General features: G+C 34.6%; 1 protein-coding gene across 2 annotated transcripts in view; it reads left to right on the forward strand.

Annotated features, from left to right (window-relative positions):
- LOC145299277 (kelch-like protein 38) overlaps window positions 1–11,394 on the forward strand; it is an 89,819-nt gene extending 78,425 nt beyond the window's left edge. For both annotated transcript variants that reach the window (XM_080144389.1, XM_080144390.1), the window contains 2 exons: window positions 8,865–9,095; window positions 10,710–11,394. In XM_080144389.1, the coding sequence (XP_080000515.1) occupies window positions 8,865–9,095; window positions 10,710–11,191 (713 nt within the window). In that variant the 3' untranslated portion in view covers window positions 11,192–11,394. The remainder of the gene's footprint in view (window positions 1–8,864; window positions 9,096–10,709) is intronic.
- Window positions 11,395–13,654: the final 2,260 nt, after the last annotated feature.

Raw genomic sequence — 13,654 nt, forward strand, 5'->3', positions numbered from 1 at the left:
TTCTTAAACCACCATTGTGCTATGCATCTAGTACATGGTTCCTGGGCCAAACGTTTCCTTAATATTGCAAGCTGTTTCAGCAGCTTTTTGGCCTAGCTTTAATTGAAATAAGAAAATTGTATGATTTGCTTTTTTTCCCATCTTGTATTCAACGTTCTGAAAAAAATACATAATATTTTAAAACAATTGTAATTGAAACAATTAGAGTGAAAAACGCTCTTTAAAATGATGCATGAATTAAAGGCATTACAACGAAAACTTATTTGAAAATACACCATTTGAAATCAAAATAAAAAATTCTGCAAGAACTTTCTTCTCAACCTAATAGTGACTAAACTTGCTCAAACCGGAACACCTGACATGTCACATCCGATCCCTGCTCGCATAGTTCCAGTGCAATTCACCGGCAGCTCAGTTTGTTACATGTCACAACATGACCCTTTGACTGTTTCTGCACTTGCATGCTTTCTCAGCTTGTTTTTTTCCATGATTCAATCTTTTTTTTACCCCGCTAGATAAATAGACAATTAGATAAACAGATAGATAGATAGATAAAGAGATAGATAGATAGATGAACAGATAACAAACGCTTTTACCTGGTGTTGCCTGGCTATTATCTAACAAATGTAATAGTGATACCTGAGATGGGTATAACAGTCTAAAACGTGTACCTCATCTCAGAAACACCCAGAGTTATATTTATTTAAAGTTATCCCTATTCGATGTTGCCTGGGATTATTTTTTCTTTAAGTGACTAAAGATTGGCATCTATATATAAAAAAAAAAAAAAAATTAACGAGTAGACCAAACAAAGGGAAATAACTCTCTCCATCAAGACACTTCTCTTTTTCATAACCGTTTCATTTCAAAAATAACTTCTCAAATGAATTCAATAGGATTATATTTTTTCTAGTTAAGAACACTTGCACTAACATGTTGATGAATCAAACATAGATTTTATAAGGTGAAAGCTATGATGATGATCAACAAAGAGACTGACTTTACTTTATTATAAGTTAGCTGTACTGAGATCCATCATATTCAAATTTCTTCTGCAACTATGCCTAACTTTTGCTAAAAATAAATTGTTGCAAAGTATGTTATTATTTTGTCAATAACATAAGACAACAAAACAAATGAAAATTTATTTTCTATAAGAACAGTTTATTTAAATGCTATTTTGCCCTGACTTTGAAAATCCAACCAACTTAATGTTATAACTAGGTGCCAAATTTGCTAGTCAGAAGAAGGAAGACAATTCATAAAGGTACAGTAAATTTCTGAACAGGTTAACGCAAGGTTAATGTATAGCTCCCCAAAGTAGCTACTTAATTATTTTTTAATATTTTTTACTCTGCATGGTACAAAAATGGTGCTAAGAATTGTTTCTCCTTTTTAAAATGAACTCTGAAATCTGTAAACTTAATGGTACAATTTCTAACAATACAATTAGGGAGTTGATCCCAGGACAACACAAGACATCTGCACACCACTGAAGGCAGTAGTTTGTAATAATATTTATGCATGTCTTTGCATATTTATATTTTCTTTATAAAATATTAGTAATTTAAACAAAAACAAAACATCATGTAATTTTTTTTTTTTCAATTTTTGATAAACAGGCAAAATGTTTTTGAAACCATGTTTAAAATGCAAATATTTTATAAAAAATCATTGTTTTTATTTAAACTTGATTTTTTTTTCTAATAAATTTTGTGCAATTCTTGAAATGTCATAACTATCTGGGAGTAATAATATCTACCAAACTCAGGTTTGACAACCACTTGTCTTCTATATCGATTAGGGTTAATAAGGAGCTTTATGTATTGCATCTCCTGAGCTACCAAATTGTTCATAAATGGCATTTGCTGACTGGGCTCTACAAGGCAATGATTCGTTCCCACTTGGAATATGGATTCCTAGTGTTCACCAGAGTTAGCAAGGTGATCTTTGATTCTCTTGAGCATTTACAGCATTATGCCATCAAATATATACGACTCATTCTCTACCGCAACCCTGTTTCCCCCTGGAGTATATGAGCTGCTTGGATTAGATCAACTATCTACTTACCGGAATGTAACAGTTGCTTTTGTTGTTTACAGATTATTTTGTGGTGCTTACTCCACTGCAGTGCTGAAATACTGCCCTGTGCTGCATCTGAACAGGCCAAGCCTGTGATGATATACATTTATATTAGACCCTCTGCATATATTATACTCATGATGTATCGACAATCTCCTTTTGCATTATGTTCTGCAGTCCTGAATGTGCTGCCTCAGAATTGTGTGAATGAGCATATATAACTGTCACATTTTCAGAGTTCTATACTGGCTAACTATCGTGATATTCCTAAGTTTTATGCATTCCCTAATTAGCTTAGTAGCCTTTGTCTATTGCTAACGGTTTTATGACCGCGGCTTTTCATTTTTTATAATTATCACCACTTATCAAGGCCTGGAGGCCACTCTAGGATAAAGGTTAATGAGTGTACAGTAGTCAATGGGACAGTAGAGTAATTGCTAGTGGAATTTGGTAAATTGGATTACTTAAGGGGATGGCTTATCAAGAACTAGTTTATGTTGGACTTGAAGATGATCACATTGTAGTCAGCTAGAAAGCAGGTAAACAAGAGTTTCACAGGCGTGCAGTTCGAAGAAAGAAGCTTTGTTCATGGAATCCATGTTTAGGTTTAGGCACAGCTAAAGAGTGGGAGAAATTATTGATATTGGTTTCAGCTAGATGAGTGTTTTTCGTGAAAGGGGGGACCATAGATTGGAGCTCAGACAAGCACTTGCCATGAAAATGATAAGAGAGATGGGCTCACAACGTCTCTTCTCTGGGAAAGAGGTTGCAGGGAAGAGAAAAGTGCATCCTTCACTAGGCTACGAAGTCTATTTTGAACTTGAGGCAAGGCAGGATAACATGCTTCTAGCAGTTCTTACCCATTACTCCATCCTTCAATGTACTTTGCTCTTATACAGGTAGAGAATTGCATCAACAGTGAGATATCTGCTCAAGTGGTAGAATGGTCCCACCATTTTTCTAGCGACTTTGGCAACGAATTTTCTGTCTGTGTTCCATTTCAGATCAGGAGTAGAGGTCAGATCTAGAAGTTTGTCAAAGCACAAAGCCTCCCCAAGATGAGAGGCATTCATTTTAGTTGATGCCAAATGGGGATCAGAGCGTTGATAATGATAGAAGCTTGGTTTTAGATGCATTAAAATTAACCAGCCACCTCTCTCCCCATTGAACCACGTGCTCAAGATTAGAGGAGAGAGAATCATAGAGAACTTGGTTATTTACGGCCTTTGAAGTGTTACCATAGATAGTAGTGTTGTCAGCATAAATGTCTACGAATGATCTTAGGATGTGATTTGGAAAATCATTGATGAAGAGAGTTGGACCCAGGATGGACTCCTGGCTTTATAAAGTAAATAAAAATAAAATAAAAAAATACATAAATATCCATCATAAAAGAAAGTGTCTTTCTTTTTTTAGTTATAATTAGAAATACTAGTCTAATACCTATTCTAATGTCTAGTGTTACTATTGAAGTGGTGGGCAGATGTTGCCACACAATATAAGGTGGAGAATATTTCTTTAATTGAAGCTATTTTTAAGCACATGGTCGCAGTAGTGTAATGGGATCTGACAAAAGTTCTTAGAAGCATCTGTTAGAAATTTAAAATTTTGTATAAACAGACAAAATGTTTTGAAACCATGTTTAAGATGCAAATATTTTATTAAAAATCATTTGTTCAAAAACTATCAGCTATTTTGAATTAAAAAAACAAAAACATGCATAACTGATAATACCTCGATAGAGAAGGGAAAAGAAAAACGAATGTATCTATTCATTCAATCAAAATTTGTAAAACAAAAAAAACATGTTGCTTAATAAAGTATTGTCCTAATTAAAAAAAAAATAAAAAAAATCCTATTTCCAATTAATTTTGACCAAACTTATGATCCAAGGGAAGTAATTCTAATTTTTTTTTTAAAGAGTTATTTCCCCCTTTACATGCCCAACTCGACTTTGAGTGCCGATTGTGCTTGTTACTGTTTTCGTATCATTTGAATTCCTTTATCACGAAAGTCCCTATTTGTCTACCTCAGTCTAGAATGATTTCTCCTCTTCTGGTTGAGAATGGAATAGCTAATTCCCTTTAATCCAATGGAGGTTCAGTTATTTATTTGTAATGTTGAAATGTCAAAACCAACACATTTCAGGTGAAAACATTATTACCTATTTACGTGTCATGTCGACTTAAGTTTATTAAATTCCAAAAATTATGAAAAATAATCCAAGAGTAAAATAATTACAAGTAAAAATAAATTTTATTGAATTATCAAGTTTTATCGTTTGTTTTAATGAGAATTGTGCAACATTTTTTTATGACAAACTGACTTATCTCCCTTAAAGGCCCACCATTTTAAAACACACGATGTTTAATAACTGTGGATGATTTTTTTTTTTTGTTAAAAATGCCTTTAACACATCTTTTACTGTATCGTCTTTTGTAATTTACTGAATTTATACTAATTTTGACATAGCCTGTAAGTATGTAATGTTTTCACCCGAAATGTGTTGGTTTAAAACATCACTTAATCTGCACAAGCACTTTTTTTCTTTGATTCCAATTTTGTTTTAGTCTTTTTTCATCTTTTGTCCCATATTTTTCGAAAATGCTCCTACGATAGTTGATACTACGAAAGATTTCTTGATTTACAATCAATTCAGAACATTGGTGTATATTTTTTTTTTTTACTCATATTTGCACCTCTTCAGGCGTATTGCCACTGAAGAGGTGTTACTGTGAATTAGGAGTCAGATTTACAAGGCCATCCTAAGTGGGGATTTGTGCAGCAAGATGCTTAGTTTTCGTTACCTCTACTCACTACAAGTTCTCAAGCAAGTCATTATCACTAATTGCTCATCAGAAGAAACAAGTCTTGTTCCCTGGAGTCTGAGTGACAAAAAAATCTCCCTCTCTGAACAGTTGTTTAAGATTAACATCTTGCGGAAAATTCTGTTTTCTCCCCTGGGTCTTCCATTCTCTCATTTCTCTGGTACCAATCAGTATTGATGCCACTATGTTTTATTTGTGAAACAGGGAAATGGGTGTCAGATCGTTTTCATCTTAATCTCATCCCAATGTTTGGTTCTTTTCCTTGAAACTGTCTCCAAGCCATACCTTTAACCTGGGATTACAATACTAGCCTTGAAAATGAGTTCCTAATATTAAAATGTAATTAAAAACATTTGAATTTGTAGAAGACTAGCAGGCCGCTCGGTGTTGTTCGTTCATGATATAAACTTAAATACGATATCAGGTTAGTTTTTTTTTTTCGTGTTGGAAGCGTTGACTGAATTTGAATTTTAAAATGAAATATATATAAAAAGCTGACTAAAAAGCTTGCATGTCTGAATACCCTTTGTAAAATTTAAAATGTTTAGGTCCAAAATTGGCTGAATAGTTTGCTAGAGACGGCAGCCAAATTTTTGGCCAAAAACTGACTAAAAAGCTTGCCCTATGTCTAAATATACTTTGTAAAATTTTAAATGTTTAGACCAAAAATTGGCTGAGTAATTTGGTAGCGACCGCAAAGGTCAAATTTTAAAAAGCTTTGACCCCAATTTTGCCCCCTTAACATTTATTGTTTTGGGCTCAAATCAAATTAAAAAAGTTTGATCCATGTCCAAGTAACCTACATCTAAAATTTCAAGTGTTTAGACCCAAAATTGGCAGAGGAGTTTGATAGAGTTTTCAAAAGTCAAATCGTTGAACTTTGACCCCTTAACAGCCAAATTTCTGGCCGAAAACCAATCACAAAGATTTTCCCAAATCTCAGTACCCTGTATATTAAATTTCGAGTCTGTAGACTCCAAATTGACAGTTATTGCGTAGAGAAATGTACACACACACACACACACACACACACGTTCACTTTTATATGTATATAGACAGATTCAAAGAGAAGTTATTTTGTATGAACGGATACAGAGGATATAACTCTGTTTTATTTATACACAGTTATGCACACTTTTTTAAGATGGCCCTCATCTATAATATAAATCTCAGTCGTCTGTTTGTGTGTTTGTATGTCCACTAAAACTTTTGTCATCCACATCGAAGTGGCATCAATGTAGTTTGAAAGAGTGATCTCTCAGACACAGAATATCGGAAAATTAGAAAAGCAATTATTTCATGTAAAAATACTTTTGATGCTGTTTGTTAATCGTGCATACGCGAACGGTCGATTCGTTTTCATTTTAAAAAGCCAAATTTGTAACGTCATAACATTTGTGTCATCATGGTCCAATTGACAATATGTTCACTTATGAACTTAAGTTTTGCAAGTTTACGCCCAGTACGCAGCATTTTTTTCCCCTCTCTCCTATCTTTTAAAATTCTTAACTTTCTTACGCACGTTCACTAGACGGAATTTTTTTCTTTTAATAACACAAGATAGCACCCAAGTCCCGTTTCTTTAAAATTTTTTCTTAATTTAACTGTATTTTACAACCGGGCAATGCCCCTCCTCGATGTGAGTAAATGAGCAAGATATCTGTGCACATTACATTTAAACTTCCGTGTGCTATTACAATCAGGAAGCAGGAAATGGAAGAAATTCCAAAATCTAGCAGTTTGAAGGAATAAGCTATTAGAGTACAAGGTTTTTCAACATCTAGAAACTTCAACAGTGAAGGGGTGGGATTTTTGTGCTAGACAAGTTTGTTGGGTGTACAAAGTGGAATAGTAATATTGTCACCCAAGAAAAGATGACATGATTCCATTTCCGTTTGATGAAAACTGGTTTCCTATTTTGTTGCAGACCATCTACTAGTTGGCCAGTTGTGTACAAATCCCAAGCGCGATAGGCGCTCTCTATCATGTCTAAAAGTGACACAATGTTCAATGAGCAAAATCAGAGATGCACCGTTGTACAACTAATGCTCTCTACCGATCCAACAGGACCATTGCCAGCACCCTCAAAATCCATCGTTGGATTGCTATGAATAACAGGGATGTGCTCAGGGGGATGAAAACAAAGTTTCCGACCATGGTTATCATCTTTGGTGTGGTTTCAAGTAAGGCCCATATCATACCATATATCTTGGAAGTCGGCTTGAAAGTCAACACTCGATGTGCTGAAGAGTGTGACGATCCCCTGGTGCAATCAGATGGCTGCTGGCAGACCCTGGGTGTGGCAGCAGGACTCGGCACTAGCCCACAAGTCCAAAGAAACCCTGGCTTGGCTTCAGAAGGAGTGCTACAACTTTGTACTCTTCTTTCCCTGCTCCCACCCCTTGTTGGATTACTTTGTTTGGTTATACGTCGAGAATATCACCAACATGACCTCCCACAACACCAAATCTAGCCTGATCGCCACAATCCACAGAGTATTCGCTGAACTCCTGCCAGTCAGCGCTTGTGGATAAATCATACTCCCAGTTCCATATCCGTATTGAGGCAGTGATTGAGGCTGAAGGTGGCTACATTAAATAGATGTCAGCTCTACTACATTATCAAGTTACCTAAATTGTTTTTTTTTTTTTCAATAAAAGTTTTAAAATAAAGCTGTAGTGTTGTTTTTTTTAAGGATGACACTTTTCTCATTCCACCCTGTATGTTGAGGAGAGGGGATACAAGTGCAGTGAGTTTGCCAGAGCACATTTCATTAAAGTATTTGTAAAACAGACATAGGGAAGCAACCTTATGGTGATGGGACAGAGGTTGAAGCTTGGTCGATATTAGACTGGAGAATTTTTTTTGGACCCTGTCTAAGAGGGAGAGCCCATATGTGGCAACAATACTCCATCCATGGTATGCGAATGGTAGATATACAGGATAGGTGTGAGTAATTTTATAGCACACTAAAAAGAACCTTTTTGTATCAGATTTTACAATGTCCTTAATGTATTTGTTCCGATTCATGTTACCTGTGAATGTTAAGCTGAGTAGTTTGAACGATGAACTCTCAAGTAGGGTGTTAGGTGTCATAGTGATTGAGAAGGTTTCTTGTAATTGTTAAAGAAAATAAGTTTAGTTTTAACATTAAATGCTACCATCCATTTACAGCCTAATTTCGCTACAAACTGAGGTCGTTTTCTAAGTTACTCCTGACCTGTAATGGAACATGTACATCAAATCCGTTGCCAAGGTCGTTGGAAAAAATGGTGGGATCATTCTACTGCTCCAGTAGGTATCTCACTGCTGATGCAGTTCTCTACCTGTATAAGAGCCAAGTACGTCCAAGGATGGAATACTGTTGCCACATCTGGGCAGGAGCTGCTAGAAGCCTTTATTCTACCTTGACAAAGTTCAAAATAGACTTTGTACCCTAGTGAAGGATGCCCTTTTCTCCTCTCTGCAACCTCTTTCCCACAGAAGAGACATTGCAAGCCTATCTCTCCTTTATCGTTATTTTCATGGCAAGTACTCGTCTGAGCTCGAATCTATGGTCCTCCCTTGCCAAACTTTCACAAAAAAACACTCATTTAACTGAAACCATTGATAATTTCCCCCACTCTTTATCTGTACCTAAACATAGATTTCATGAACAAAGCTTCTTACTTCGAACTGCACGCCTGTGCAAATCTCTTCTTGATGAGCCATCCCCTTACTTAAGTAATCCAATTTACTGAATTTCCATTATGAACAATTACTAAATTGTCCCATTGGCTACCATACACTCATTAAGCCTTATCCTCGAATGGCTTCTGGGCCTTAATAAGTGGAAACTGATTTGTAAAAACAAAAAAAAACAACAACTTTACTTTAAATATTAGATTAAAAGATTAAATTTAAATTGATAGTTGCAAATAAGAAAATAAGTTGTTTTATTTTCTTGTTTTCCAGGGGTTGAAGTGTACGTCCTGGGGGGTGAGGCCAAGCTTGGTAGCAACAATTGGCAGATGACTACATGGGCTTACAACATGTTGAGACGGAAATGGACTATGAAAGCTTCCCTCTTAGAGCCACGGCGTCACCATGCTGTCTGCGTGATGGACAAGGATATTTACGTGATCGGTGGCTTCACCAAATACAGAGTCATCACCAGCTCAGTACATCGGTACCATTCCGATGAAGGTAAGTTCTGTGGAAAGATGTTCATGCTTCCAAAAATTTTTTTTTTAAATTATATAAAAAGAATTGTTAATTATAACATTGTAAAATTAGAATATTTACTCTTCCCTTTTGTCGTTTTTATAGTGATGCATGTATTGTAGCCCATTCACCAACACAAGTGTTGCCATGTTGAATATGTGATTTTTGTTAATAATATAGAGGTTATAATAAAAAAAGGACAGCGATGAAGAAATTATAATAAATTATGGTTGAATTTACATAAAGTACAGTAATACCCCGGGATACAGTGGCTCTAGGATATGTTTTTTTTTTTTTTAGGTTACGATATGAAATACAATGTTTTTCCGGCCCCTGATTATGGTATTTGCCCTGCCTTACAGTGTTATTTATGATGTTATTTGATTAGATATATGTGTATTATATACTGTACTGTATTTTGTTACTAATTTTTTATGCCATATTCCGGGTTTCTACTGTGTGTGTGTGTGTGTATATATATATATATATATATATATATATATTTTTTTTTTATTCTCACAGAGGTTTGTAAAAGACAAATATGAGAGCAATATAGTGAAACGGTATACATAAAGATCTCTACCATTATATAAAAGGAGCTTTGTGTGTGAGTTTGTTCCCTATAGACTCTGAAATGGCTGAGTTAATATTTATGAAATTTTATACAGATGTACTTTGTGTACCTGGCAGTGGTCTTAAATAGGTTTTGTATCAAAATCGTATCGATAATCGAAATAACCCGATGAAAGAAAGAGCAGGCGATTTCGATCAAAGTTAACACCTTACACAGTCGAATATCACAAGTGCATTTGTAAACTTTTATTACTAAATTACCTGCTATATAAAATTAGCAGTAGGTTCTTTTATATGACAGGGGTGCATCTGAAATGAATGTTTTTGTTTAAAGTACAATTGAGCCATGATATTTTACTTTTTCATTTTAAACTTTATTTCAAGCCATTATATATAAGAATAATTTTATAAAATCAACTATAAGTTCTCTACAGTGCAATGTACACTACAATGTATTGTGGACTAAGTCACTTCTAGTTATGACGAAGATTGCAGAAGAGATGGTGTGGATCTACTGTCTTTTCTCTATAATCATTTTATGGCAGGTTTTTGGCTGAGCTTCTATTTCCGCCTAACCCACCCACATTAAAACTTTTGCAGCAAACACTTATTTAGCTACAACAACTGCCAATAATTTTCTTTATTACCTATCAGTGCCTAAAACTAAACGAAAATTCCATGAGCAAAGTTTCTATCCTAGAACTACCCATCTGTGGAACAATACTGTGGGGCTGCTTCCCAGTTGATTATAACATGGTCATTTTCAAATCTAATGTAAATATTTGTTGAGCCATCCTCTTAAATAATCAAACCCTACCCAAGTTCCACCATTACTGATCATCACGGTGTAGCCTCGTTATCCACCTGTGACCTTTGAGCATAGATGTGTGGTGATCCTTTCTTTAAAAAATGTCTTTTTTTAAATCTCACTTCAAAAACATCGTCAGATAATATTTTAAAATTAAATTCAAAATATGACATTTTTTATTCACTTTTTTTCTCTTTCCCTATTTTTTTCTCCAGATCGCTGGACTGTGTGTTCTGAGTTAATCCGGCCAGAATTTGCTGCAACAGCAACAAGTGTAAATCAACGGGTGTACCTTTTTAAGACACTGGACATCCAGAGCTACAACCCCGATACAAACCAGTGGATTATAGTGACCACTGACGTCCCTCCAGCAAAAACCCCTGGATTCACAGTCATGTCAGCAATTACTGTGGGCTCGAAAATCATTATCCAAGGTGGTTACAACAATATGCTCTATCAATACGATCCGGACATTGTAGACCAGAACGAAGCCTGGACTTGCCTCGGGCGTTATAAGGACGTTTTTGGCAGTTGTGCCGAACTAGATGGCAAAATTTATTGTATGGGGAATGACTGTGATCACATGGAAACGTATGATTTAGCGACACAGGAATTTGGGGTGGAGATGTCTGTGTCATCTCAACTGTCCAGAAGTTTCTTGGTCACATTGCCATTTTATGAGGAAACTATGCAGTAGGAGTTGCGTCATTACCGGTTGATTTTTTTTTTTTTTAAATTTACTTATTTTTTTTTTACTTTGCTGCTTTTTTTTCTTTTTCTTTCCTTTTATTTTTTTTAAAAGAACTGAAAATAAAAAGCTGCTGTACATTATAGTATATAAAATTAATAATTAATTAATAATAATTAATTATAGTATATAAAATGGTGCTTTCTTACTTTTATCGGATTTTGTTGTGATTATTTTTCAGCAACCGTGAATATCTGCAGCTTTATTAGCAAACCATAAATGGTTTGTCTCTGATGAGCAGTTTTTAATACTTTGTGGTTATTTTATACTAAAACAAACGATCCATTTCACATATATATATATATATATATATATGTAGGTGCCTGTGTTATTTATTTGTTATATGCTCTGTAATTACATTGAACTTACTAAATGAAAGGATTAGTATAAATAAAAGGTGAAATATAATTGGGGGCAAAAAAAACATTTCCACACACACACACACATATATATATTTATATAAAATGGTGCTTTCTTAATTAATTTCAATTTTGTTTTTCAGTAATCATGAATGCAATCTTATCAAAAAAAAAAAATTTTAATGGAAATTGCTCCAGACAAAGCAGAAAAACACTTGATGTAAAGAGCTTAAATAAAAAAGAAAAAAAACACTTCAAGGTGAAAACCTAGTCAGTGAAAAGTGTTATATGGATAGATTCTGATCTGGGAAAAACATCAATTCTTTCCCCTTTGTCAGAAACATCGCTCATGAAATGTACAGACCAAAAGATAAATAAAGAAAAGCGAGTTACGAGGCTGTTAAAGTAAACGAAATTGATTCGGATTTTGTTTTATTTTTTTCTATAACCGTGAATGTCTGTGGTCTTCTTAGTAAATAAGAAATTGTCTATTTTTTCTTGTTAACGATTTATTTTTTTAAATTTTATTTCATACTAAAACACAAAACAGTTAATCGAAATCAATCAAATATATTGGGTTCAACATAACGATCATAATTAGGAGAGCAGAAAGTAAAGCGTGAGTTTATTTTCGAAAACCTTGTAACTAGTTTCTCTTTGTTCTTTAGTCCTCACATTCCATTTGTGATGTTTCTGACAAAGGAGAAAAAATTGCTGTTTTCTAGGTCAGAATCTATCAACACTTATTGTTAGCTAGTTTTTGAGTTTGAAATAGTATTTTTTTTTTAAATTTTAACTCCTTGCATCAATTGGCTTCATGCCTTGTCTGCAACGATTTTCATGAAAAAAAAAAAGCAGTTGACCTTTAATCTAATATTTTTAAGTCAGTATTTGTAGGGAAATGTTTTCAAGTCTCTTATTTTTGTTCTGGTTATTAACTCAGATCGATCTACAGTGTGGAAATTTAAGTCAGATGATTTGCTGAAAGTACTAGATCTGCCGAGCATAAAACTATCCTAAAGAGAAATTGGTTATGCTGGTATATATGGAGTGTTCATCCTCCTGGATAAATTTTTGCAGAAATATTGATGTTTTGAATTGCAGGAAGTTTGACCAGCCAAGGAAAACTTGGAAGCAAGCGATTATACAGGACTATACATCGTGGAATTTAGAGACAATTGACTTGGTGAACTGCGAGAACTAAAAAGTGATATGAGATATAAAAATGTGTAGCCCCATCAACAAGAGATGCACACATGCATGCAGTACCTCTGCTGTTTTAACAGCATCAGCGACCACGCCTTTCCAAATTGTACTACCAAAGACAAGTAAAGTCAGTAATTTCCCATTGCTTTCTGTCTTGATTCGAGGGTGTATCTCCCCATCTGAGTGTTAAACGCGCCCCCAGATACCAATCTGGAAATTTCTACGACTCCACACGGTATATACAGCACCTAGCCTTCCCAAATGGTCACCCATCTGGTACTGGTCAGACTCATCATTGCTTAACTTCATGGATCTGGCGAGAACCGGTGTGAGATTCATTTCTATTGTTCAGAGAAATGGTTTGCTTTAGTCAATTTTTTTGTCTCAATATTTCAGCAAAACTTTGACAGAATTTAATTTTCTGTACGTCTTGTTTACTCTTCTGCGGAAGTCAATATCGGGTTTACTTTATAAAAATTCTATATTAACAGTAATATGCTTTGGAAGTTAAGTGTAGACGTGGATATGAACTTCAACAAATAACTTTAAATAAAAACATTTCATTTTTCAGACTTCTTGTGGGAACCACACAGTCAATTTTCATACTTTTCAGAGCTTTTTGAGAGTTAAAATTCAAATGTCAGATGGTCCATGTTGAAGTTTTTGGCAAACATTCTTATAGCAAGCGTTTTTCTACTTCCATATCTACAAAAATGGTCATTGAAATTTGATGCTTGACCATGATTCATTAACTGCAAGGTTTCTATCACCCAATTTGAACGTCTTGAATCTTTAATTTTGCTGATTCTTTCTTCACCAAAACATTCGAGATCATGAAATAATGGTG

The sequence above is a fragment of the Euprymna scolopes genome, chromosome 2, assembly GCF_053919585.1.
Source record: "Euprymna scolopes isolate OS-2025 chromosome 2, ASM5391958v1, whole genome shotgun sequence".
Classification (NCBI taxonomy): Eukaryota; Metazoa; Mollusca; class Cephalopoda; order Sepiida; family Sepiolidae; genus Euprymna; species Euprymna scolopes.